This window comes from Pseudorca crassidens, chromosome 14, assembly GCF_039906515.1.
Source record: "Pseudorca crassidens isolate mPseCra1 chromosome 14, mPseCra1.hap1, whole genome shotgun sequence".
NCBI classification, from domain to species: domain Eukaryota; kingdom Metazoa; phylum Chordata; class Mammalia; order Artiodactyla; family Delphinidae; genus Pseudorca; species Pseudorca crassidens.
Genome location: NC_090309.1, coordinates 10,517,500 through 10,544,748, shown reverse-complemented (window position 1 = coordinate 10,544,748; position 27,249 = coordinate 10,517,500). Strand labels below are relative to the sequence as shown.

General features: G+C 41.0%; 1 protein-coding gene across 10 annotated transcripts in view; it reads left to right on the top strand.

Moving 5' to 3' along the window:
* LOC137205931 (nephrocystin-1) overlaps positions 1 to 27,249 on the top strand; it is a 104,913-nt gene that overhangs the window by 27,343 nt on the left and 50,321 nt on the right. For 6 of the 10 annotated variants that reach the window (XM_067704341.1, XM_067704338.1, XM_067704336.1 and 3 more), the window contains 10 exons: positions 521 to 621; positions 951 to 993; positions 1,989 to 2,076; positions 3,568 to 3,662; positions 5,617 to 5,745; positions 16,303 to 16,377; positions 18,912 to 19,022; positions 20,109 to 20,191; positions 22,042 to 22,118; positions 23,050 to 23,149. In XM_067704341.1, the coding sequence (XP_067560442.1) occupies positions 521 to 621; positions 951 to 993; positions 1,989 to 2,076; positions 3,568 to 3,662; positions 5,617 to 5,745; positions 16,303 to 16,377; positions 18,912 to 19,022; positions 20,109 to 20,191; positions 22,042 to 22,118; positions 23,050 to 23,149 (902 nt within the window). Of the gene's footprint in view, positions 1 to 520; positions 622 to 950; positions 994 to 1,988; positions 2,077 to 3,567; positions 3,663 to 5,616; positions 5,746 to 16,302; positions 16,378 to 18,911; positions 19,023 to 20,108; positions 20,192 to 22,041; positions 22,119 to 23,049; positions 23,150 to 27,249 lie in introns of those variants that run through there. The other 4 variants (XM_067704337.1, XM_067704345.1, XM_067704344.1 and 1 more) reach the window with 2 other exon arrangements.

The following is a 27,249-nucleotide window of genomic DNA, read 5'->3' as shown; positions in this document are numbered from 1 at the left end:
TGTTGACTTTCAGCCTTGTTTTATTTTTTATGTAGTTAAATCAAAGTTACATGGTTTTGCTTTCATGACTGGAAAGGGCTTTCGAATCTCAAGATTATTTTCTTCGGGGACTTCCCTGGAGGTCCAGTGGTTAAGGCTCCACACTTTCACTGCAGGGCGCGCAGGTTTGATCCCTGGTTTGGGAACTAAGATCCACACGCCATGTGGCGTGGCCAAAAAAAAGATTATTTTCTTCTAACACTTCTATAGTTCTTTTTGCTTTTTTGTCTTTTCTTTTTTTTTTTCATTTGAATAAGTCCCATCGGGCATTTATTTTTATTAAACTTGTTCTCTGCCTCTGTCATTGTAATTTTTTCACATAGTGACATTATCAACCATGTATTGAAATCTTTTTCCACTGATTTTTTATATGCCCATCATATACTAAATCCCTATCTACACTTGAGCCTTTCTGAAAGTACGCTTATTGGTTGATTTTTGCATTAGGTAAAAAGTACTTCATATTTCAATCATTTTTCAGCCCTATAATAAAGAAGAAGGCCCGGAGTCTAGTGAAGAAGGCAGTGAAGAAGATGTAGAGGTAGGGGATGAAACGGCAGAAGGAACAGAGGTTAAACAAAGGTAAAAAGGTGTGAGGGGACATCAAAGTGGGTTTAGGAAACATTTTATTTGTTTATTTTTACTATTATACATAATTCAAGAATTTCTTGAAATGGAAACAGCTGATAGTTTGGGAGCAGGGCTTTTCATATTACTGTTTGCGTAAGACCATTACAACTTGAACTTGGTGATTATTGTTAGCACATGATATTATGCTTAGTTTCGGGTAGACTCCTTTAGGTTTTCAGAAGTTACAATTATATACTTTGTTCTTTGATTAATGAACTTCCCTAATTGAGTGAATAGGCATAAACTTTCTGTACACTCACCTAGCTACCGTTTCTCCCTAGAACCGATTCTCATTGGAGTGCTGTCCGAAAAGCCATCTCAGAGGTTGGTATCTCCTGTCTTATTAATGATGTCTCGTTTTGTTACCTAATAGCTCTGATAAGAGTTCAGATTCAAAACAGGATGGAAACTTTAAATGAAAGCATTGGATCTTAAGCAGGATACAGAGCATGGAATGCACAGAGCATTAAAACATATTTCTGGTTTAGTAAGCCTATGCCTATGAGGGCTTGGAAATGTCTCTCATTGATTCTGCTTGAATTTTCTATCATTTGGGTAAAGACAGTTGTTAAATTTTGTTAATATTAAAAAATTCCAAAAAGCTCAAAAAAGTAAGAAACTTCGGACTTCCCTGGTGGTCCAGTGGTTGAGACTCCACACTTGCAATGTAGGGGGCATGGACAATGTAGGGGGCATGGGTTTGATCCCTGGTCGGGGAACTAAGACAGGCCATGGGGCGCAACCAAAAGAAAAAAGAAAAGTAAGAAACTATCAATAATCCTATCATTTAAAAAGTTGCATAACAAAATGAAAATCCACTCCTTCCATAAGTAATCATCACTAACCATTTAGTAAATATATTCTTTCTGCCTTTTTTACCCTACTTATCACTTACATGGACATGCACATGTGTGCATGCGTGTGTGTGTGTGAGTGTGTGTACGTACATATAGTGTACAAAGAAGCCATTAATTCTTCAGTGCATATCAGTTTACGATATCAACTCATCTGTGACAGGGCAGTACTTTGTGGAGCAGGACAGGCCGTTTTGATGGGGGCCATGCAGGAAGCAGCAGGTCTGGAGCACAGAGCTCAGCCCCCTGGGCACTGCATGGGGCTTAGGTCCTCAGGAAAGGCCAGGATTCAGCAATGGCGTCTTCTCAGGAATTGGGGGTTAAATTGCTATATTCTTCCGCCAAAGTCTGTACATTTGTATTTTTCTTTTGGGGGTTGTAGTTGCTACAGTGATAAAGAGAGAGTATCCTAGAGGTGAGGAAACATGAATGAAACCAAGCAAATTTTTGTTTTACTCTCTTCAGCAGATTAACACCGTTGACGTACTGACCACGATGGGAGCTATTCCTGCCGGGTTCAGGCCTTCCACCCTCTTCCAGCTTCTGGAGGAAGGTAACAGGTGTCCATCAGCCACCACAGACTTTTAGTTAAGCGGTCACGGTTTACATCTAATTTTTCTGGCACAGCCAAAGCAAGTCATTGAAAAAGTTGTAACATCTCACATCTCTTGGACGCTCATCTTTTCCTTCATCTTGCTTGTGAAGGAGGAAGGAGCCCTGATCCTATCAGAGGCCAAGCCCCCTTCCATTATTTCAAAAACACGACTCTTTGATCAACCTTTTCCTGTATCTTCAGCCTGCTCTCCCCTGCCCCACTGGCTGATTCCCTCATCAGTAGTCCTAGCAAACCTAAAACCTCCCACCTTTACGGACCAGCTCCCCGCAACCCTGTCCCATTCTGGATGAAGCCTCCCTTTCTCTGCTTTTCCTCACAGTGAGACTTTTCCAAAGAGTTTTCCCTATTCGCTGTTTCTGTTTCCTTACTCATTCTTGGATTGCCCTGTACTTGGCAACATTTGTTCATAAGCTCATTTTAAAGAGGAATAATGTTGTGGTGAGGCTTCCCTGTATACCCTGAGCTGCTGAGTCATCTGTGGAAGGGCTGCTTTGAGGCTTCTCTGTCGGGAGGCTCTTCTCAGCCCTCCCTGAACACCCAGCTCCTTCTCATGCTTTGTTTTATTTTTGTTTTTTATTATAAATCTCTTTTTATTTATTTATTTATCGATTTATTATTATTATTATTTTGGGCTGTGCTGCGCAGCTTGTGGGATCTTAGTTCCCCGACCCGAGGTCATACCCGGGCCCTTGTGGAGTCCTAACCACTGGACCGCCAGGGAATTCCCCGCTTCTCATGCTTTGGGTCTCAGGGTACATTCCCAGAGACACCTTCCATGTAGGCCCTCCTACTCCCATTCACTTGAGCACCCTGTATAAGTCTAAGTCAGCTTATAATTATTTTGTCTTTTGTCTACTTATTTTTTGTAACAGTTTCCCCCACTGAAGTGTAAGCTAATGAGGGCAGGGGCCATATTTCTCTGATTCACGTTTATGTTTCCAGCTCCCAGCATAGCACCTGGCAGAGTAGGAACTCAAAAATGAGTTCTTGGGTGAGTAAATGATTTTGTAATAGGTATTCGTCATGACACGAGTATGGAAGAACAGTATTAAAATGCTTTTGTGTTAAGAAGTAAAATTAATGATTATATACTTTCTCTAAAATATCTAAAAAGTGTTCACAGAGTTTCTGCATTTTACAAAAATATTTGAATGGATCATCTTCATCATGGGGCATGTTACTGGCCTAAAAGTCTTTAAGATCTTTCCTAAAGCCACTTTAAGATCAGCTCTCATGTGCTTCTATCCTTACATTTCCTGCTGTTGTTCTTATCTCTGTTGGTATGTCTGTCTTAGGAAGCAAGTTTCTAGTAAACAGCTTGGCATTTTCGATGTCTGTTTCCTAAGTTTGTACCATAACATCATGAATTTGGGGTTTTGAATTTCATTCGTTCTTTGTAAGAAAATAAAGGAACAATTATTTTTGCAGGGAATCAATTTCGAGCAAGTTACTTCTTACAACCAGAGCTCACTACTTCACAACTGGCCTTCAAAGATCTAATGTGGGATGCTAAAACGGGCTCTGTAAGTATGGTTACTGTCAGTTAAATTATAAATTTTCCAGATTTTGTCATGGTTGCAAATATACAGGTAACGTAAATTGATTAATGCATTATAAAAAAACAAAAAAAAAATTGTCTCCGCATTGTAATTTTGAAACACTTAGTGACAGTTTCATGGCTGAGACAGAACTTGGGTCTGTTACCTTGACGTTATCTTGTTTCTCTTCTCCACTGCTCTCTTCTCCCATTGTTACAAAGGAAATAATACTAGGTATCAATCTTCATCATTCTTTGCCTCAATTTTTTCATCTGTAAAAAGGGAAAAATAGTAGTAATACTTCCAACATAGGGTTATTATGAGAATTGCACTGAATGTGTGAAGGGCTTAGAACAGTGCCTGACACATGATGATAACTTAGTAAATGTTAGCCAGTATCATTATTATTAGTGGCAGTAGTAATATTATTTTAATTAAATAGGAATGAGGAACTTGGCAGTACTTTCTGATTATACTTTGTGGGGAGCTTGGAGCGGAGGATTACTGGTATCCCCCTTATTTGAAGTAGGAAATGCTCTTGACATTCAATTCTCCTCCTTAGAAGATATAAACTGCATTTGAGCCCCTCACTCCCCTTCCTGTTTACCTTCTGCCTTTTCTCCCTTGCTCCCCCAGAGCCTCAGGGAAGAATAAGAGAACCCAGTGTGGCCAGGTTTTGTGGGAAGGGGTGGTGCAGAATTTTCGTACTCTTTTCCTTCTCAACCCGAGCATGCCTGGAATCTTTTTAGCATTAAACATCTCCTGTTGCAAGTTTACAAATATGTTATATTTGGTGTGTGTAGTATACTAGTACTGAGTAAATAGCATTTAATTTTGTGAACTTGTACACAGAGAGCTCAATTGTCAGCTCTCATTTTTTAATGGAAAAGGTGACAAACTGTTAAACATTGTCTGATTTTTTTCAGTGATGTGTTATTTAAATGGAAAGGCCCAGGACCATAAAGCAGAATGTTAAGAATTGAAGATGTTCTTAAATTAAAAAAAAACTAGAATGCCAGTTTTTTTTAATTGACATTCTGAATTATCTTGTGAAGTAGAACTGAATAACTACATCCAATGGTCAGTGCGTTCTCTCTGTCAAAACATCTGTATTAGAAGCCAGGGAATAGTGTTAGGTAAATGCGTGGAGTTGAAACAAGGAGGAGCTATAGTTGGGTAGTATTAACGCCAGGTGTCACTGGCCACTGTGCTGTGGCCACCTTCTATGCGGACCTGCCTTATGTAAGAAGCAGCTGTAAGAACGAACCTGGAATACAGTCGATTCCATGGTCAGGTCATTCTTTTTCCCTGATTGTACTGACTGTTCTTTCCATCACAATTTCTGTGTATTTAACAAAAAAATGCAAAATTTTTTAAAAGATTTATTTATTATTTATTTATTTTTGGCTGTGTCAGGTCTTAGTCGCGGCATGCGGGAGGTTCGTTGCAGCACTGGGGCCTCTCTCCAGTTGTGGCGTGCGGGTTTTCTCTTCTCTAGTTGTGGCATGCAGGGTCCAGAGTGCGTGGGCTCTGTAGTTTGTGGCCCGCGAGCTCTCTTGTTGAGGCGCGCAAGCTCAGTAATTGTGGCACGCGGGCTTAGTTGCCCTGCGTCATGTGGGATCTTAGTTCCCTGACCAGGGATCAAACCCACGTCCCCTGCATTGTAAGGTGGATTCTTTACCACTGGACCACCAGGGAAGTCCCCAAAGCAAATATTTTAAATATAAATATTTATGAAAATTTTAACTGAAGTTTTGGGTTAAATTAAACAGACGATTGAAACTTTTCTTGTGTGTGTATGTTGTGTGCAAAATTTATTCTTTTGTTCTTTTTTAATTCTATATGCATTTTCTTAAGCATTTACAAAAGGTGCTTTGAAAATGAATTTGTCTTATAAGTCATAAAAGTAAACCTTCCTCATAACTAATTTTTCTCTCAGATTAAGTCAAGACCAAGTCGTGTTTCCTTGATTCTGACCCTCTGGAGCTGTAAGATGATTCCTCTTCCAGGAGTGAGCATCCAGGTTCTGAGCAGACACGTGCGCTTCTGTCTGTTTGACGGCAATAAGGTGAGCTTGCTGAAGAGTTAAACCGGTTGCCACCATATGTTAACGCCACATATTAACCGCGTACTGCACAGGGTCTGTCTGTCTCTTTCTCCCTCTCAACCTCTCTCTCTCTCCGTGTGTGTGTGTGTGTGTGTGTGTGTGTGTGTATAAGTATCTATATAAAATGATGTGTGGTAGAGTGCAAACTACATGTGTTCTGATGACACAGACTTAACTCCTGGCTCTTTCAGTTGCTGAGCGTGTGATATTTATACGTCACAGCTAACGCCTCTGAGCCTTAGATTTTTCACTTACAAAAAGGTACTGATGCCTATCTTCTAGTATTGTATACAGTTCAGGTTTGAAGGTTAGAGTATTGCATTTTTGACAGGTGTACACACCTGTATAACCAACATCCCAGGCAACATATGGAGCATTACCATGACCTGACAAAGTTGCCTTGTGTCCTTTTCCATTCTGTGCCTCTCTGATTCCTAAGAGAATATTTTTTACCCAGTACCAAAAAATTTGAATAACTCTTAATTAATTGATTTATGAGATACAGATGAAACAGTGCCTGGATGGAACTTTGTGACTTTAATTGCATACACTAGACGAGAAGAAAGATTTTTAAATCAGTGATCTAAGCTCGAACTCAAGAGCCTAGAAAAGGAAGAGTGAGTCAATCCCAAAGGAAGTAGAATGGAGGAAATAATAAAGAGTAGAAATTAATGAAGTAGAAAACAAGAGAAAGTCAGAAAAGGCAAAGTTTATTCTTTGAAAAGATTAAGAAAATTGAGAGGTGCCTAGTAAGACTGATCAAGAAATTTTAAAAGAGAGAAAACAAATGATTGTTGCCGAAACTCTGCCTCTGTTCACCGGTGCCAGATAGAAACACGGAAACAGAGTTTTGGGTGAAGTAGAAAAGAAGAGCTTTATTGCTTTGCCAGGCAAAGGGGGCCACAGTAGGCTAATGCCCTCAGAACTGTGTGTTCCACCCTGGAGCAGGTAGTGAAGAGTGTTACAGTGATCAAGGAGCAGAGCGTGATCGGCTCACAGACATTCTTCTGATTGGCTGGTGGTGAGGTAATTGGGAGTCAACATCATCAACCTTCTGGTTCCAACCAGTCTGGGGTCTGCGTGCTTGTGGGCAGCACACAGTTAAGTTCTCCCACCTGGAGGGGGTTTCAGTATCTGCAAAACAGCTCACAGGACATGGCTCAGGATATTATCTATAGCCCTAGAGGAAGAACTAAAGGTCCCTGACTTTGTTTAATGGCTAAAGTATTACTATTTTGTCTTGCTTGACTGTTTTCCTTTGTTTCTGCATTTTTTCACTTCTCTGATTAAATTTATGCTTTGACTGACGTTTTTCTACAGACAAAAGGCAGGTGGAGGACAGGGGTGGGGCTCTTTTCTGGGAAGGCCTCGTAGGGTCCTGCTTGGTTACATGATCACCATCTGACATGAAAATGGAGACCTCAGCACAGATCCTGCGCACATTAAAGGGATAAGCAGGGGATGTTGTAAACAACTTTATGACAGTAAATTTGATAACATCAATAAACAGATAAATTCTTTGAAAACCATAACTTAATGAAACTGACACAAGAAGAAATAGAACAATTTGAATGACCCCTGTTAAAGAAATTGAAACAGTAATTAAAAATCTTCCAATAAAGAAAACTCCAGACCCAGATGGTTTCACTGGTGGATTCCTCCAAACATTTAAGGAAGAAATAATACCAATAGTACACAAACTTCCAAAGAATAGATAAAGAGGAAATGCTTCCCATCTCATTTCACGAGGCCAGGAAAAACATGATACCAAAATATGACGAGACATTACAAAAAAGAAAAATTACAAGACCAGTATTCCTCATGAATATATAAACTAAAATCCTAAACAAAATATTAGCAAATTGAATCTAGCCATGTATAAAAAAGGACAATATATCATGACCAATTGGGGTTTATTCCAGGAATTCAAATGTACACACCTGTGTAACCAGTATTTAACATTTGAAAATAGATTATTGTAATTTGCCATATTAACAGAACTGAAGAACAGAAATCACCTGATCATCTCAATAGATGCGGAAAAAGCAGTTGACAAATTTTAACACCCACTTATGATTTTAAAAAAGTTCTCACCAAACTAAGAACAGAAGGGAACTTCAAATTGGTAAAGGGCAACAAGAGAAAGCTAAAGCAAAGCTACTAGCATCATCACACTTAATGTGAAATATTGCATACTTTTCCCCTACGGTCAGGAACGATTCAAGGATATCCAAGAAATAAAAAAGATAACTCAGGTTTTTTTAATTGACAAAAGACTTGAACAGGCACTTAAAATATGGGGGCTTCCCTGGTGGCGCAGTGGTTAAGAATCCGCCTGCCAATGCAGGGGACATGGGTTCAAGCCCTGGTCCGGGAAGATCCCACATGCGTCGGAGCAACTAAGCCCATGTGCCACAACTACTGAGCCTGCGCTCTAGAGCCCGCGAGCCACAGCTACTGAGCCTGCACGCCACAACTACTGAAGCCCGCGTGCCTAGAGCCCGTGCTCTGCAACAAGAGAAGCCACCGCAGTGAGAAGCCCACACACTGCAACGGAGAGTAGCTCCTGCTCGCCATAACTAGAGAAAGCCCGCGCACAGCAACAAAGACCCAGTGCAGCCAAAAATTAATTAATTTTTTAAAAAGTATAGTACAAATGTTTAAAAAAAAAAAGAAAGAAAATATGGCAAACCAATGGGCCTATAAAAAGATACACAACATATAATAAGTCATCCAGGAAATGCAAATTAAAACCAGAATGAGAGAGAGCCAACCATAGGCTATGCTTAAGAAACCACCTTAAACATAATAATATAGGCAGGTTAGAAGTAGAAGGATGGAAAAAGCTACACCGTTCAAAACATATTAATATCAGACAAAGTATACTTCAGAAGAAGGAAAATTACCGGGAATAAAGTGGTACATTACATGATAAAATGGACAGTTCACCAAGCAGACGTAACAATCCTAAATGTGCGTACACCTAACGTCAGAGCTTCCAAATACAGGCAGCAAAAATGGACCAAACTGAAAGGAGAAACGGGCAAAGCCACAATCATAACTGGAGACTTCAATACTTCTCTCTACAGTACTGTAGAACAAGTAGACAGAAAATTAGTCAGAGTATAAGAGAACAGAATAACACCATGAACAAACTGGATGTAATTAACATTTGTACAACAGTTCAGCCCCAAAGAGGAAAGTACGCATTCTTTTTAGTGCGTATGGAACATTCAGCAAAATAGATGGTCCAAGCAGATTTAGAAGAATTGAAATCATACAATGTGTGGTCTTTGATCACATGTGATTGAATTAGAAATCAGAGACAGAAAGATAACTGGAAAAATCCTTAAATACTTAGAAATTAAACGACAGATTTCTCAAGAATCAATGGGTTAAAAGAAAATTTCAAGGGAAATTAGGAAATATTTTGAACTGAGCAAAAAAATGAAAATGCAGCATAATATTTGTGGGATGTTAGCAAAAGCATTGCTTAGAGGGAAATTTGTAGCACCAGAAAAGAATTCTGTTATGGGGAGGGGGACGGGTAAGCCGTGACAAAGTGAGAGAGTGGCATGGACATATATACACTACCAAACGTAAAATAGATAGCTAGTGGGAAGCAGCCGCATAGCACAGGGAGATCAGCTCGGTGCTTTGTGACTGCCTGGAGGGGTGGGATAGGGAGGGTGGGAGGGAGGGAGATGCAAGAGGGAAGAGATATGGGAACATATGTATATGTATAACTGATTCACTTTGTTATAAAGCAGAAACTAACCATTGTAAAGCAATTATACTCCAATAAAGATGTTTAAAAAAAATCTCAATTTCATAGTCTACCTCCTGAGGGGGTGATGCTTGCCTTGAGATCTGAGGGGTGAACAGGCCGTAAGGAGATGAAGAGAAAAGGGGACAAGGGGACTGTGTACCTGGCTGAAGGAGCAGCACAGGCCAGGGCCCTGGCAGGAAAGGACTTGGGAAGGGGAGCCAGGGGGCTGAGTGGGGGCAGCAAGAGGAAGTGTAGGACGGGATGAAGCAGGAGGTACAGAGTAAGATGTTGTAAGCCATGATGTAGGGAGTTTCGTCTTTACCCTAAAAGCGGGGAAAGTCATTAGAGGTAGGACATGACTTAGACGTACGTTTGGGGATGATTTCTGGCTCCTCTCTGGAGATGGATTGAAGGGGGGCGGGGGTCAGAGGGATCTGAGTAGACCACTTGGGGGCTATGTCACAGTGTGGTGGTCAAAGGGCAGCAAGTGTCGCCTCAAGAAAACGAAATCTGGAGCCATTTTGCCTGGAATTAACCCTGGCTCCGCCGACTGGGTGTGGGACGCTGACCAAACGACTCGACCTTGCTGTCTTGTCTCATGTGCATCCCTTAGGGTCGATGTGAGGACTAAATGAGTTAATGTAAGTAAAGCACTTAGACCAATACATGGAACATCATAAGTTGACCAGATGAGAGATGACGATGGTAACTTAGATTAGGGAAGTGGAGATGAGAGCTGTGGCCGGAGGGATATTTAGGAGGCAAAACCCAACACACTTTGGTTGGTGGTGGGTTGGATGTGGCAGGTGAGGGAGAGTGGGACGCCAAGCATGACACTAGGTCTTTGATTTCCACATCTGGGTGGATGGTGGTGACGTGCAGTGAGGTAGAGAACACTGATAGATATCTTTCTTTCTGCTGAGTGTACTTCTAACTCGCAGCATGAGGAAAGTGCCTTTCTTTCATCTGCACTGGGGGTAAATAAGGATCTTTCCTTCCTTCTACATGCTCTGCACAAGATCACTGCCAAAAATGAGCCAGTAGGTGTCGCCAGTGACCAAGAAAAGATGAATTGCCTTCTTTTTCCCAGATCTGGTTCCACACTTTTTGCTGTACCTCTCGCTATTCTCATACGTGACAACATAAAACAAAGATTAGAATTTTATTTTGAATAATATATCAAAATAGTAGAAATTATTTTATATAAAAATAATAGAAATTAGTTTATGAAACAAATTTTTGCCAAATTTTCCAAGTTGAGGAGTTAGAGAACATATTTAATAGTTACATACTCATGCTATTTACTTAAGAATACTTTTTTTTTTTTTTTTTTGCGGTACGCGGGCCTCTCACTGTTGTGGCCTCTCCCGTTGGCGGAGCACAGGCTCCGGACGCACAGGCTCAGCGGCCATGGCTCACGGGCCCAGCCGCTCCGCGGCATGTGGGATCCTCCCAGACCGGGGCACGAACCCGTGTCCCCTGCATCGGCAGGCAGACTCTCAACCACTGCGCCACCAGGGAAGCCCAAGAATACTTCTTTAATAAGCCTAAGCCACATTACAAATAAAAAGCATTATTACTAGAACTAGTTAACGAGACACTACTTCCAATAATGACTGAGTAAGCTCCTCTCCAAATAACTTGCCCAGTGATGAGAACTGTAAATTCTGGGTAATATATGAAAAGCAACTCCCTCGGGGCTCTGAAAAGCATCCCAAAGCAGGCAGGTCCTGGAGGGGCATCTTTAACTCTTGAGTCTGCTGTTTTATTTATTCTCTTTGTTCCCTCTTTTCCATTCCCCTGTTTTATCTTTTTCTGTCTTCCTATGTGTTACCTGAACATTTTTTAGAACTCCATTCTGAATTGTCTGCCGTGTTGTTGAGTGGATCTCTTTGTACGGGTTTTGGTATGACTTTATACCTACATAACTTCCCACGGCTGGCTAGTGTCAACATTCCAGTTGAAGTGACATGTACCTCCCTTACCTCCCTTTAAACCTCTTTACCCTCCCTGCTTTCTAATTGTCTTAAATATCTCCTCTACATACATTGAGAACCACATCACACAGTGTTAGAATTTTCCTTCAACCATCAAGCATAATTTAGAAAACTTCAGAGAAACCTCTCATATTTACCCTTGTTTTTACTCTTTCCATTGTTCTTCCTTCCTGATATTCAGAGATTTATCATGTTTTTTCTATTTAGAGAACTTCCTTTAACCATTCTTTTTAGGGTAGGTCTGCAGGCTACAAATTCTCGTAGTTTTTCTTTATCTGAGAATGCCTGTTTCCCCTTTATTCCTGAAGGATATTTTCACTAGCTATACAATTCTAGGTTGGCAGTTCTTTTCTTTAAGCACTCAAAAAATATTGTTCCATTTCCTCTGGCCTCTGTCTGATGAGAATTGGTTTTTCCCTATAGGTGAATCTAGGTGGTGTTTCTCTCTCACTGCTTTCAAGATATCGTGTTTAGTTTTTAGAAGTTTATGTACTTTGTCATGGATTTCTTGGGTTTAACCTGTTTAGGGTTTTCTCAGCTTTTTAAACCATAGGTTTATATCTTTTGCCAAATTTGGGGATTTTTCAGCCATTATTTTCTCAAATACTTTTCCAGCTCCAAACTCCCCTCTCCTCTGGGACTCCGATGACATGAATGTTAGTTAGATCTTTTGTTATAATCCCACAGGTTCCTGAGGCTCCTGATCATTTTTTCCCATCTATTCTATCTCAGTTGTTCAGACTGCATAGTTTCCGTTTTCCTGTCTTCAAGTTCACTGATTCTTTTCTCTCTTTTCTGTTCTGTGGTTGAGTCTCTTCAGTGACTCGTGTAGGTATGTGTGTGTGTCTGTTTTTAATCTTGGTGATTGTATTTTCCAGTTCTAGAATTTCCATTAGGGTCTCCTTTATCTTTCATTTTTTTGTTGAGATTTCCTTATTTCTTTCTTGAGACTTTGTATTTCTTTCTACGTTTTAAATTTCTTTTAAGCATCTCCATAGTTGTTTATTGAAACATTTTTAGATGGCTGCTTTAAAATGCTTGTCAGATAATTCCAATATCTGTGTCATCTCAGTATTGGTGTCTTTTGATACCAATCTCATTCAAGTTGAGATTTTCCTGGTACTTGGTATAATGAATGATTTGTTTCTTTTTTTTATTGTATCCTGGACATTTTGAGTGTTGGGAGTCTCTGGATCTTAATAAGTTTAACTTCTATTTTAGCAGGCCTCTGACACCATTACTGCCAGGTGAGAATGGAAGTCCAGATTCCCCACTTGGCCTCTGCCCACCCCCCTGGGGGTAGGTGTGCCTCCTTACTTTGGGGCCCTAATGGAAGTTCAGGCTCCTCTCTAGGCCTCCAGAGACAGCACTCACTGTGTCATTCCTCAGGACCTATGACCCCTAGTCAGCCCACTTTCCTGTCTCCATTGTGGACATTACAAGAAGATAAAAACTAAGGTTACTGAATTTCATTGTGTTAAATTTTCGATCAAAAAAAGAACTGTGAACAAATGATGAACTCTAGCTAATGATATGCATGCTAATGTCTTTAGAGGAAAGTTTACTTATGTCTGCAAGTTTGCAGTGTATCAGAAAATTAGGTGAATTGATGGATGGACAGAAGATATATGTGATAATGCAAGTATAGTAAAATATTGATGGCAGAATTTAGGTGATAAGCTTATGGGTGTTCACTGTAAGTTTCTTTTAACTTGTATATTTATATATATTTAATATATATTTGGTAATATTTGACACATTTCATAATTAACCACCATTGTATGTTTCATCCTTAAAAATTGATTGAAAACCCTTAAGAACTCAGTAAGAAATAATACATCAAGTAATTGTATTAGTTTTGCCAATAATAAAAGAAATAGAACGCAAGTGTAAATCTCACATTTAGACTCTTATCTTAGAACATTACAATCTTCCAATTTGTTTATTCTTTTCCTTTTACATGTATTTTATACCACAATCTGACTTTTACTGGAATTAGCAATATTTGTTAAATTAGTCACTATTTCAAATACATAGAAACATGCAGAGAAAAACATAACAGCTACCCATGGCCTTGTCACTTAGTTCTATTGAAGCCTCTCAGTTTGCAATATGTAAATGTTTAGCCTACTTACTTAGCTGTAGATTATTCTCATAAATCTAAACTCCGTATTTCTTTCTCCTAACACACCAAAGATACTAACATGCTTTACCTACCTACTGGCCCATCTTGTCATCGTTGCCTAGAAGTTTTTTGGGTTTTTTTTTTTAATGCAAACAAATCTGTTTTTTAAAAAACAGTAAATATGTAATTATGTATAGTGACATATTTTGTTAATATCTATGCTCTGGGTTGTTTCTTGTATTGTAAGTATTTGATTTCTTCATGTGTCCTTAGAAGCACATTTTATGCAGAAGATATTTTACCCTTCCCCCCCCAGCCAAGCCCCACCAATCTAATGGTGTTGTGATTGCTACCTCCAAACTCCAGTCCAAAACCAGATCTTACAGTGAAGTTTAGCGTTCTTGATCTAAGCTGATGTCAGGGACATCAGTGATTCACTTAAAGGTTCACTTGTTTACTTGATTCTGATCCTGGTGTCATGGCTCCATCTTTGTCCTTCCTGCTTAGGCTCTTTACTTCCTATGAGGAGGAAGGTTGGCCACCATCTTTCTTCCACCCTACTGGCTTCAAGCAATAAGGCTGTCTCTGTTCCTCTATCATGTGTTGAGTACCATTAGCCTCTGTAACATACAAATCCGGCTCCTTGTCACCACGTCCCACTCTAGACTCAGAGCCCAGGAGACCCCCAGTTTTAGTCTCGCCCTATTCTTTGTTTTTCTCTTCTGTTTATGGGCCACTGAAATATTCATCTCACTTTTGGGTCCTCCTCTGTCTTTTTAAGTGGCACTGCTTTATGTTTGGAGCAGAGCAGCTGTGTTGAAGCATAAATTCATCTTGAGCAGAAGTCCTTATGCATTCTTTTGTTTGTTTGCTTTTTAAATATTTATTTATTTATTTGGCTGCTCCGGGTCTTAGTTGCGGCACACAGGATCTTCGTTGCGGCACGCGGGGTCTTTTGGTTTCAGCATGCGGAATATTTAGTTGTGGCATGCGGGATCTAGTTCTCTGACAAGGGACTGAACCCGGGCCCCCTGACTTGGGAGCGCAGAGTCTTAACCACTGGACCACCAGGGAAGTCCCCCTTATGCATTCTTTTTTTTTTTTTTTCTGTACATGGGCCTCTCACTGTTGCGGCCTCTCCCATTGCGGAGCACAGGCTCCAGACACGCAGGCCCAGTGGCCATGGCTCACGGGCCCAGCCGCTCCACGGCATGTGGGGTCTTCCCGGACTGGGGCACGAACCCGCGTCCCCTGCATCAGCAGGCGGACTCTCAACCACTGCACCACCAGGGAAGCCCCCCTTATGCATTCTTGATGCAGTTTGCTAAGTGGAAAAATCTCTAAAATTTTGAACCCTTGATTATTTCATCCTTATGCCCTGAGCCAGTCATTCACCCTCTCTCGAGGCAGTTTTCTCAAATGTATAATGAGATGTTTGGACTAAGTCCTTTTTAGCTCTCAGAGTCAGTAACTCAAGAAGGATGTAAAATTATCAAGCAGAGGAAGTTTTTCCTCAATCAAAATCAGCATTCTCCAAGTTGAGAAGATAAAAGCAGAGATAGCATGAGATCTCAATTTCAATGATTGCAAGGGACTTCTTAGATATTAGAAGTGGGCAACACTTCTTGAAAAACCAAGAAGGACCTTGGAATAAATAAAATGCAGTCTTAGATTAGACACCAGATAGTAATCAAAAGGAGTTTGTACTCCAAGAGCCCAGTCTGAGAATATATATCATTTTAGAAAGGGTTTAAATAAATTCATTTATATTCGTTGTGGAAGGAAATGGAGACTTTCTCTGTGGAAAACAACTTAGCTGCCCATAAGATCCTCCTAGTTGCTTGCCAATAGCAACACAGAGGGCAGTGAATTGAATTTGACCTCATAGGACACGTTCAGGATGATTTCTAATTATTTTTAAAGCTTAGTTTTAGAAATGCTATACTAAAATATTTTTATCTAAAATAAAAATTGTATATTATCTGTTCTTCTGGAAAATGTCAGTTTTGGCCATAACTTTATAGAATTTGAACTCTTTTTTTTTTTTTTTTACAGTTTTTGCTCCTTTTGTATTCTATTGATTTGTATATATTATAGGACTAACTTCTTGCAATAGCATTTTATAAGAGATTAAATTCCAGGAAAAGTATACTTTATAGGCCTAGGGATCTTGAAGAAAACTGTAACCGTGTATCTGAGCTGGGAGCAGTGTCTGTCTTGATGGCAGGGTAATGGATTGCACATAAAATGCTCTTGTGGGTCATATTTCTTAAAAGGTCGTTCGTACCTACAATTTCTCTGAATTTTCTGGTTAATCTATCTCATATATTAAGTATTTCACGTAATACAGTTTATCACTAGTGCAAAGATCTGAGTCTGAATTCATTTATCAGTTCTTCCGTTGTGTTATAAGCGCTGTAACACTTGTTTTTTTGTTAATCATTTTAAATGTTATGTATGTATAATACTTGATGTAAAAAGAAAAAAGAATTACAGAGTTATACAAAGTAAGAAATGAAATATCCCCCTCTCCCTCTGCCCAACTGTTAACTGTTTGGGACCTGGAAGTGATAATGTTTCAAAGAGCTTTCTACAATATGATTTCAAATGGGAAAATCTCATTTCAGGTTCTGAGCAACATTCATACAGTCAGGGCCACATGGCAACCTAAGAAACCCAAAACATGGACCTTTTCTCCCCAGGTAAGTAACCTGCTTACTTGTGAATGGAAGTAAGAAGAATGGAATGAAACGTGAACTTCTTTTACCTGATAAGTATTATATGATTAATTTCTAAGGCAGGATTGTCAAAGTGTATTCCTGAAATAATGTATTTGTATTTAACACAGAATATATGGGGCCAGATTTGAATCTTTAGATTAACGTTCTTTGAGGACTTTGATAACAATTACTCATGTTTCTGACTCACCAAAGTTACAATGCCTATGAATCATCTCATTCAATGGATCACAAGGTTTAATTCTAGAAAATTCCCTCTGATGAAAAATGAAAACAGAAAGAGAAAACTTAGGAAGTGTTTTTCAAAAATGCAGTCTCCAACTGTGCTCGTGAGAGTTGTGCTTTCTTCAGATAAAAATCAAGGGTGACGCCTAGGGAACTGGTCAGTACACCCAGGGACTGTCAAGACTGGGACAAACAAAGGCTGGAATGAGGTTAAGTGGCTTGAAACCACCGAGTCAGTGCCACATAGATGCCAGTGGAGACGAAGATATCTTTATGTTCTTTTAATAACATTAATTTTCTATAGTTCTATTTACTTTACTTTTTTTCTACCTCCAGAGTTTCATTACTTCCCTCCCACAACTAACTCCCTCATGTCACTGCCCCTGAGAACGCTTCATTAACCTTCTCCTATTGCATCAGAAGATCTTACAGCAAGATAGAGGTTCACTGAGAGGACACAGCATGTGGGGGAGGCCCGGCCACCTCGCCTGTGGGCTGTGTGTGTCCACACTTGTCTACCACGCGACTCCTACAAGTCCAGTTTGATCTTCTAAGCATCCTACTGCTTACATTTTTTTAAATTGTAACAATATAATTGTTCTACTCTTTTTTGTGTTAATTTCCTTTTATTTATTTTTTTTTTTAATGTTTTGGCCACCCCGCGCAGAGTGCGGAATCTTAGTTCCCCAACCAGGGATCAAACCCGCGCCCTCTGCAGTGAAAGCGCAGAGCCCTACCACTGGACCGCCAGGGAAGTCCCCCTACTGCTTCCATTTTGACACAGTACTTCACAGTTCTGATAGTGCGTCTCTGTGCATGTGAAGTGGTTAGGGTAGAATTTTCCAAGGCTTTCCTGGATATAAAGATGAACTGTTTGGAGGGATAAATAATATGTGTATGTTGCTTTGTTGAATGAAATTAAGCGTCCTTAGGTGTGAGGCATTCTTCCTAGGTACTGTGGGAGCTTACACGTTAGTAGAGAAGACACATAAACACCAATGTCCTCTATTTATGGAGCTCTGACTGTGCGCCAGGCGCTGAGGTAGGCCGTGATGTGCATTTTCTCATCTAATCCTTGGAGTCGCTCTAAGGAGTGGGTGCTTTTGATAACTGTCACGTAGGCAGAACGTAATGTCACACAGGCAGCACGTGGGGATCCAAGTGCTGTGGAAGCACAGAGGAGGGTGAAATTAATTCTAGTCCTTAGGCTCAGGGCAGGTTTTATAGAAGAGAAACTAAGCTTTGAAGGATGGGTAGGATTTTATAGGCAAGGAAGAGGGATGTAGTTGTCTAGGGAGGGGGAATGGAAAGGGCAGAAGGGAAGGAAAGGAAAATTTCCAAGGCATGCCTGAGGAAAGTTGAGCAAGTGTGTGTGCAGTCTGCAATTTTAGTTCTGTTTCCAAAGGACAGCGGTTAATATAAATATAAATATCTTATCAGGGAATTTCCTGGTAGTCCAGTGGTTAGGACTCTGCACCTTCACTGCAAGGGGCACGGGTTCGATCCCTGGTCGGGGAACTAGGATCCCGCATGCCGTGTGGCACAGCCCCCCGCCAAAAAAATCTTATCAAACTATTTTTGTGATACCTCTGAAGACCTTGGTACAGTGCTTGTTTCACATTAGCCTCTGCTCTAAGCATAGAGTAAGTGAACGTAAAGGTAGTTTTCTTCAACACAAAAATTACATTTTAAAATTTCAAATCATTGGTATAGATGAGTCCAGTCCATCTGCTTTTTGTTTCCTTTAAAAGACCTTTATTATGATGCAGCAGCATAAACTATTTATAGATGAATAGAGCTGAACCTTCCCTCCATTTTTTTTTTTTTTTTTTTGCGGTACGCGGGCCTCTCACTGCTGTGGCCTCTCCCCTTGCGGAGCACAGGCTCTGGATGCGCAGGCTCAGCGGCCATGGCTCACGGGCCCAGCTGCTCCGCTGCATGTGGGATCCTCCCAGACCGGGGCACGAACCCGTGTCCCCTGCATCGGCAGGCGGACTCTCAACCACTGCGCCACCAGGGAAGTCCCTTCCCTCCATTTTTAAAAAAATTTATTTTATTGAAGTGTAGTTGATTTACAATGTTATGTTAACGTCTGCTGTACAGCAAAGTGATTCAGTTACACATATATATACATTCTTTTTCATAGTCTTTTCCATTATGGTTTATGACAGGATATTGAATGTAGTTCCCTGTGCTATCAGTAGGACCTCATTGTTTATCCTCCGACCATTTTTCATGTTTATTAGTAATTTTCGTTTTTGCTGTCATTTCAGGTTACTGGCATCTTGCCCTGCTTGCTTGATGGTGACTGTTTCATCAGGTCCAATTCTTCTTCTCCAGATCTTGGAATATTATTTGAACTTGGAATTTCTTATATTCGCAATGTATGTCAGTTGAAAGATACAGCTTTCTAACGTGTCAAAGGGGAAGTTTTCCCTTATGTCTGTCTTTGGTAAAATAATCGAGGTTTTTATGTGTAACAGAATTTTAATCTCTTGAGGAATGAGAGTGACAGTGATTCTAATTTTTTTATGATGCTACTTTTCCATTAGTGTTTAAAATAAGTGTACTTGTTTACGTTTATAGCTTGAGCGAACTCCAGTGCTTTTAAAGAATGAAGATTGGAAAAACATAAGACCTTGCAGAAAGTGATAAAAGATGCTAGCGGCCTTGCAGCACTGTGCTTTAGCTCTGTCCTGGAGGGTCAGAGTGCCCCTAACCTTGTAAATGAGGGTTCTAATGAAGGGACCTGGCAGAGGGGTAATTTTTATAAAGGGAACACCAGAAACTTGGATTAATTTACATCATGTAGACTATCGAATCAGTGGGTGTGGCTCTGTGGTAATAATTATGTATTTCCATAGATAGGTGTAGTATGTGTGTAGGGCCTCGTGATAACCCAGGGATTTGTATTATGTTAATGGTGTAATACCATTATATGTTTTATTATGTTAATGGTGTAATACCATCCTTTCATTTCTTTAAGGCAAATTCATCCGTCTGCTGCAGGTGGGTAGGACAGGAGCAGGTCCCCCAGGTGAACCCCAGACGCCTCTGACAATTGACATTGGGTTAAGTTCTGAGCAGAAGGACCCTTGAATGCTTTAATTGGCTCATTCCATTTCTTACTGAGACAGAGCCTCCTGCGCTCACGTATATTGAGGTGATCTGGAATCATCCCACCGCGTATTTATGTCACTCAAGAAGCAATAGTAACAGTTGTCATATCATCAGCTTTAGGGGTTTTTCAGGAGCAATTTAACAAGAGGTTTTCATTTTATATCCTGCCTTTACCATCTGGCCTGCAAGTCAAATGGGACTCCACTGGGTTTCACTTTGTTTTCTTGTGAAGAATTTTTTAGTTCTAAAGGCAAATACTAGTTTTATTCCTTTTAGAAGAACTTGGTATGTGCTTATAGATTTGACTGATTCAGACATTAAGTTTCATACACTTTTTTTTTATTTTCTAGTCAACTGGTGAGAGAGGAGAATTAAGTTGTGGCTGGGTGTTTCTTAAACTTTTTGATGCCAGTGGAATTCCTATTCCAGCAAAGTAAGTTGGCTTATATATTCCTTCCAAACGGGTAATTTTGTGGAAATTCATTTTTTTTAGAATCTAGATACCTCAGGTTTCCAGAGTGTGTTACTTACATTTCAGTAACTTGTGTGGAGAGGGCTTTTAATGTTGATTTTAATGTTCTTTTAGGTAGTATATGAAAACAGCACACATGATCTCATCCTAGCGGGGAAGAAATGGCACATGTAGCCAAGGTGTTTTAAAAGATATTTGCACCGGTTGTCTGCTGAGAATATTCCTGTGGCATTAGTACATTTCACAGTGCTGAAATAGAGCCTCATTCTCGCCGAAGAGTGAGAAAGCTGAGTCTGGGGTCCCCAGGTCCTCCGTGACTCTGCCTTTCTTCCGTAGGTTGTACATGGAAATTGTAGCAGCAGCCACTGTAAACAAATTTAAAATTTAAGACCAAAAGCAAATATTTGTAATGCATTTGCAATATATACATAACAGTCACGAGATTATTATCCCTAATACAAAAAGAGCTTTCAGAAATTAAGAAGAGGCCAATCCAAATTTGAAAATGGGCACACACACACAAATCTAAGTCTGGAAGATAAGAAACCCACAGAAGAGATACAGATGGGCAGTCACTAGGATGATGATGGAGATCCCAGAGTTGGAATGTAAAATTCAGGGCTGTAGCCTGGGCTCTGTCTATGTAACTGTAAGCAGGTTGTCTGCAAGCCTCAACTTCCCCCATCTTTAAAATGGGATCATAATAGTTCCCAAGCCCAAAGGTTTAATTCAGATGATGCACCCCTCTTCCATCTTTACTGATACCGCAGGGGTGGGCGTGACCTCCTTACCACTGGATGGAGGTAAAAGCCCTCCTCTGATGTTACCCCAGTGGGAGGGGGAGGGGCACTCTATCACGCCCAACCTCCCCAGCCACTGCCTGTAGATGGAGAGGCCCAGGCTTGGGTTGTTTTTGTTTTTCTGCTTTTGTTTTTTGTCTTTAATACTGTTCAGGGTTTTTCACTGTGCTTAGTGGGAGGGAAAGTGTGTTTATCCAATCCTTCTTAAAGTGAAGTCATAGCTATTTTTTAAATGAGGTGGAGGCCTATGTATTGATACAGAAACATCTCCAATGTATATTATTATATGAAAACGGCAAGTTGCAGAATCGTGTGTGTGCTGACTCCACTTCTGTTCGCAAAGAGCTGTGTTCATGTGCGTGTGTGTAAACTGTTCCCGGAGGTTGTCTCTGGCGAGCAGAACTGGGGAGGTGGTGCCACAGGATTAAGGAGGCCTCTTACCTTCTGCTTCCACACTTACGGAGTACGCAACTTTAAACGTGTGTCAGTTTAAGATTTACTGTTTAAATGTATGTTTGTTTCCATTTGTATTGAAACAGATAGGACAAGGGGCTACCAAACTAGGGGGGAAAGAAGGGGGGAGGGATTTTTCATGTTTTGTTTATCATTTCTATGCCATTTGAACTTTTTACAACAATCTACGTGTTACTTTTATATTTTAAAAATAGTATGAATTCATAATAGCTTTATTTCCAATGATGATTTGAAACATTTGAAAAATGCATTTAAATAACACGAGTCATTAAAGTCAAAAGACCTTAATGACATTAATTAATCTTCCTCATTTTTATGTAGAAAAATGTGTTTTCTGTGGTTCATAGTTAAGAAAGAGACTTTATTTACTGAGATGATAACCCCATGGAGGTGTCAACAACCTTCATTCTCATTTACCAATGAGGCATAAATAAAATGTCTGTGAATGCGTCTGTGCTAAAAAACGTTCCACTACTGACTCTACTGTTCCTCAATGTCCGTAACACGTGTCCATCATGGTATATTTTTCTTTTGTAGAACTTATGAACTCTTCTTGAATGGAGGTACCCCTTATGAAAAAGGTGTTGAAGTGGACCCTTCAGTATCCAGAAGAGGTACCACTCTTCTGTGTTGCTTTCTTTCCTTAAAGATTAAACAAGCAGAAGATACATCGGAGAAGATACCTATAGTATAATAAGCGTAACACTTTTCACGTGAATTCACATTTTTTAAAATATGTCGTTTGATGTTAAAATCTTAATCATTTTTATCTAAGTGCTTATTTTCTTGGTAGCATATTTGAGACTCTAACGTAGGAAATTAGGATGCATGAGCACCCTGTACTGGTTCCTTTTCGTTGAACACTGGGCCACAGAATTAATAGAATAGGCCAATTCAGTGACTGCCTATTGCTAGGTCAAAGGGTGTAGACATTTGAAATTGTGGTATACATACCAGGTTGCCCTCCAAAAATACTGAGCATCTTTTAATGTGTTCATTGACCAGGCACTGTGCTAGGTAAAGGGAAAATGGAGAGTAAGGCAGATATGGCCCTTGCCTCTTGGAGCTCAGAGCCTGATGGGTTTGAAACTCCCCTCTAGGTCCTCAGACATCCCGCTCCTTGCTTCGTGATTTAGGACACACAGCACTGCTGCCGCCCCAGCAATGCCAATCCCACCTTCTTGGAACAGGAAGGAGCTGGGATGTGGGATGCAGCTGGTTCTACTTGGAGTCAGACGTGCTTTTTAAACTCCCTTTTTCTTTGTCATCTGGCAGCAGTGATGCTGTCACGGTATCTGATGTAGTGGCAGCTCCAGGGGTGGGCTGGTTGGGTGCATTCTGAAGGTCCTTAGGGCACATCATATTCATCAGTCCATTTAGGGCGTATGGGCGACTGCTGCCTCTCATACAATTCAGCCCCACTGGTGCTGAAAAAAACTTTGTCTTATTTTTATATATAAAAAAATGTATATAAAATACTCTATTTTATTATATTCACTGCCTAAGCATTTAAAGTTTTGAGATGTATTTTTTATTTTTTTAAAGCACATGGTAGTGTTTTCCATCAGATGATGACAGTGAGAAGGCAGCCTCAGCTTCTAGTAAAACTGAGATCTTTGAACAGAAGATCAAGGAACATGCTAAGGTTGGTACCTGCTGTTACCTGTCTGGTGAACTTGGGCCCATTCAGCGTTTGTGGACCATCTCTGTTTCTGGCTTCTCCACGTGCTTGGTCACCTTCTGTTAATTATTTTTTTTCCTCACTAATTCTTCTGCCAAGGATCAGTAGGGAAATGGAATAATAATACATTTCAGATTAGCTTATTCTTCTGTTTACCAGTTAGCACAAATGATAGATGCGGTCAGAAATAGTATAGAAACTTTTGAGTCAACGGGACTTATCATCCACAGTCCTACCCTCAGGGAACTTTGGGGAACTTTTTTTAATGTCAAGTTTGTTGAGGTATAATTTACACGCAGTAAAATTTGCCCTTTTTAGTTTAAGTTCTTTGCGTTTTGACAAGTATATACAGTCATATAACTACCACACGGTCAAGATAGAGAATATTTCCATCACTATAAACAGTGAACTGATGCCCCTTTGTAATCAACTCTCCAGCTCCGGCCTCAGGCTACTGCTCCTCTGTTTTCTTTCCCAACAGTTTTGCCTTTTCCAGAATGTCCTACAAATGGACTCACACAGTACATAGCCTTTTGAGTCTGGCCTCTTTCATTTAGCGTAACGCAGTTGAGATACACCCATGCTGTTGCCTGTGCTAGTGGTTTTTTCCTTTTTGTTCTAATTGGTATTCCATTTGGTGGATATACCCTAATGTGTTTATTTATTCACTAGTTGATAGATACTTGGGTTGTTTCTGGCTTTGGGCAATTATGAATAAAGCTGCTCTATATATTTGCGTAAGAGTTTTTGTGTGTGTGGGCATGTCTTCCTTTCTCGTGGGTGTAGGTACTTAGGAGTGGGATTACTGGATCATCTGGTGTTTGTTTAACTTTATAAGAAACTGCCAAACTGGTTTCCAGTATGACTAGAGGCCATTTTACACCCTCTCCAGCCACATATGAGAGTTCCAATTACTCCGTATTCTTGACAACATTTGATATGATCAATTTTTTTCTGTTTTGCCCGTTTTATTTATTTATTTATATATTTATTTATTTTTGGCTGCATTGGGTCTTCGTTGCTGCGCGCAGGCTTTCTCTAGTTGCGGCAAGCAGGGGCTACTCTTCGTTGCGGTGCATGTGCTTCTTGCGGTGGCTTCTCTTGTTGCGGAGCACGGGCTCTAGGCGCGGGCTTCAGTAGTTGTAGCACTTGGGCTCAGTAGTTGTGGCACACGGCCTTCAGTAGTTGTGGCTTGCGGGCTCTAGAGCACAGGCTCCGTAGTTGTGGCACACAGACTTAGTTGCTTCACGGCATGTGGGAGCTTCCTGGACCAGGGATCAAACCTGTGTCCCCTGCATTGGCAGGCAGATTCTTAACCACTGTGCCACCAGAGAAGTCCTTGCCCATTTTAATAAATGATTAGTGGTAGCTGTTGGTGGTTTTAATTTGCATTTTCTTCAGGGAGATTTTGCACTGGTAGAATCCCAGGTCGATCCATCTCTAACTCAGTAACCTCTTGGACAAGTCATTTACCATCTTTCTCAGGGTCTCAAGGTCTACGTCTTTAAAATGGACATCATAATAGTATTAACCCCATCAAGCACTAAAGAGGTTTAAGGAAAAGAAAATATATAAAACACTTAGCTAGTACGTGGCACCCAGTAACACACAATAAGTAGCAGCTATAATTATTACTCTTATATAGTAATAGCTATATTATAAACAGCTATAGCTATTACTATTATCATATGTCTAGATAAATGTAAATACAATGACAGGTGGCTGGCACTGTCATCACATTTGTTCAGATGAGGATGTGCTATGTAGCTGGTAGGATCGGGGGATTCAAAAGAAGCTTTGAAGGTTTGGAAGAGGTGCCAGTTGATGACGTGGAGATGTGGAGAGTACGCAGTGGACAGGAGGGGCAGAGGGAGGAGCGTGGCTCGGGAACAGAGACTGATGCAGTTGACTGGTCCCACAGTGACCTGCTCTCTGCTCGCGGATTATCAGGAAGCAGGGAACCTTGGCCCACCTCTGTGAATGGTTGCTTTTCTCATTCTAGATCATGCTCCCAGTTTAAATATCTCTAGTACTGAAATGTGTATTATAATTATAGTGTTAACAGTTAAATCTTTCAATAACCATTAATTATGTGTTCGTGGGTAGTATTCATCCTCTTGGCTTTTTTTTTTCCTGGATGTTCATAGAGCCTATAAATTCCCTTCTTTTGGCCAATCTTTCCTTGGACAGTTTTTATTTTTCAAGATTAATAGAAGAAGCACAGTAGCGGTCTTTGTAGAAGAAAAGCTAGAATCCTGTCTGGCCTCATTCTTCCTACGTCTTCAGCCTCCCGCTACCCCCCTTGTTGATAAGCTTTCGAGAGTCCGAAGCACTCCCAAGCGTGTCTGTCAAGCACAGCTCTTAATAGTGTTTCTTTGGCCCCAAATATCAGTTTGCAGATACGCTTTACAATCTAGAGATCAAATCTGACTTGGGTGTGCGGCGGTCAGATGGGCGGGCCCGTTCCCCCAAAGCAATGAACGTTCTTCTGCATGCTGGGTTCTCAAAGAAGGGTCCCAGGTCCTCATCCCCTGACGTCAGGAACTGAGCCCTTGTTGGTTACAGCATACAGTAGGCACCCGAAAAATGTTTGTGAAATAATTTCCAAGTAGAGCTCTTCCTGCTGGTGTAAAAGTGGTCGGGCGCTCTGCTCTGCCTTCTGCGGTCCCTGGCCTCCCCCACCTCGTCTTGGTGTCCGCTCCTGTCTCCTCCCAGAGCCCCGAGAGAGACCTGAGCACCGTCTTGAAATTGCCGCTCCACTTTGCCTGATGCAGAAATGCGCTCTGCTCTCCTGGTGGTGTCCAGCGTGGGCTTCAGGGCCCGCCGGCCTCAGGCAGGCTCTCCCAGGGGCAGACCGTGGGCATGGTGAAGCCAGAGGCCTTGGGCCCTACTGCTGGGCCATGGGCTGGGGTGCGAGGGCTGTGCTGTGGGTCCAGGATGAGAGGCTGGAATCAGGCCTGTGCACCCTGGAGGTGGAGCCTGAGATGGGGCTGACCCTTCTCAGTCTCCTCTCCCTGACCTGCCACCTGCAGTGAGTGGGAAAAGAAGGCGGATGATGCTACCAACAGCCCTCCTCCTCCACTCCTCCAAACGCCCATCCCGCCTCTGTCCCCACTCTCCCTTGCTTAAGAACTTCATATTTGGGGATTTCCCTGGTGGTCCAGTGGTTAAGACTCCACGCTTCAACTGCAGGGGGCACGAGTTCAATCCCTGGTTGGGGAACTAGGATCCTACGTGCCGCAAAAGAAAAAACAAAACAAAAACAAAAACACCCTTCATCTTATGTATATGTGTAACTGATTCACTTTGTTATAAAGCAGAAACTAACACACCATTGTACAGCAATTATACTCCAATAAAGACGTTAAAAAAAATAAAAATAAATGAATAAACCCTTCATCTTTGTTTAGCCAGATTTCTCTGCTTGAAGGAGAAAGGACGGGGCTCTTTTTGTTATGCCAAGGGACCTACAAAACTGCGGGCAGGGCCAAGGGTGGGAAGCCCAGTTATAATCTGCATTAGTGCCCAGTTTCCCCAGTATCCTTGCTGGTTGGCTTCATCCTGCCCTCTCACCAGCCAGCAGTCTTCCGTGTGTGTCTCCTTTGGCTGTCAGGAGCCCTGTGAAAATCCGATGAATCAACGTGGACTCGTCTCCTTGACCAAAGAAACAGCACCAGAATCCTGTCCCTGGGTCTCCTTTTATGGAGACAACTCTGGTCATGTTGACCCTCAGCTGAGACGGAAGAGGGAGCAGATAGGTCCTCCTGTTTCACCAAGACTTGCCTTTCTGATTTGGGAGCTGTTTTTTTGATGGGGTTTAACTTGGTGTGATTTGGCCAAATGCATGCTTTTAAGCCTCTGATGAGGGAAAGCCCTGAATTTAGACCCAGACTCCCAGAGCACGGGTTCTGAATACCGAGACATACTGGTCTGTGGCAGTAGGCTACATGCCTGTATATAAATTTGCTACAAATTTGTTTATTTTCCTTTGCTCTCTGGATGTATGCCATCTTTTTTTCTCTTTTACTTCCATTGTATCATTGCTAAAAATAAATGAAGTAATA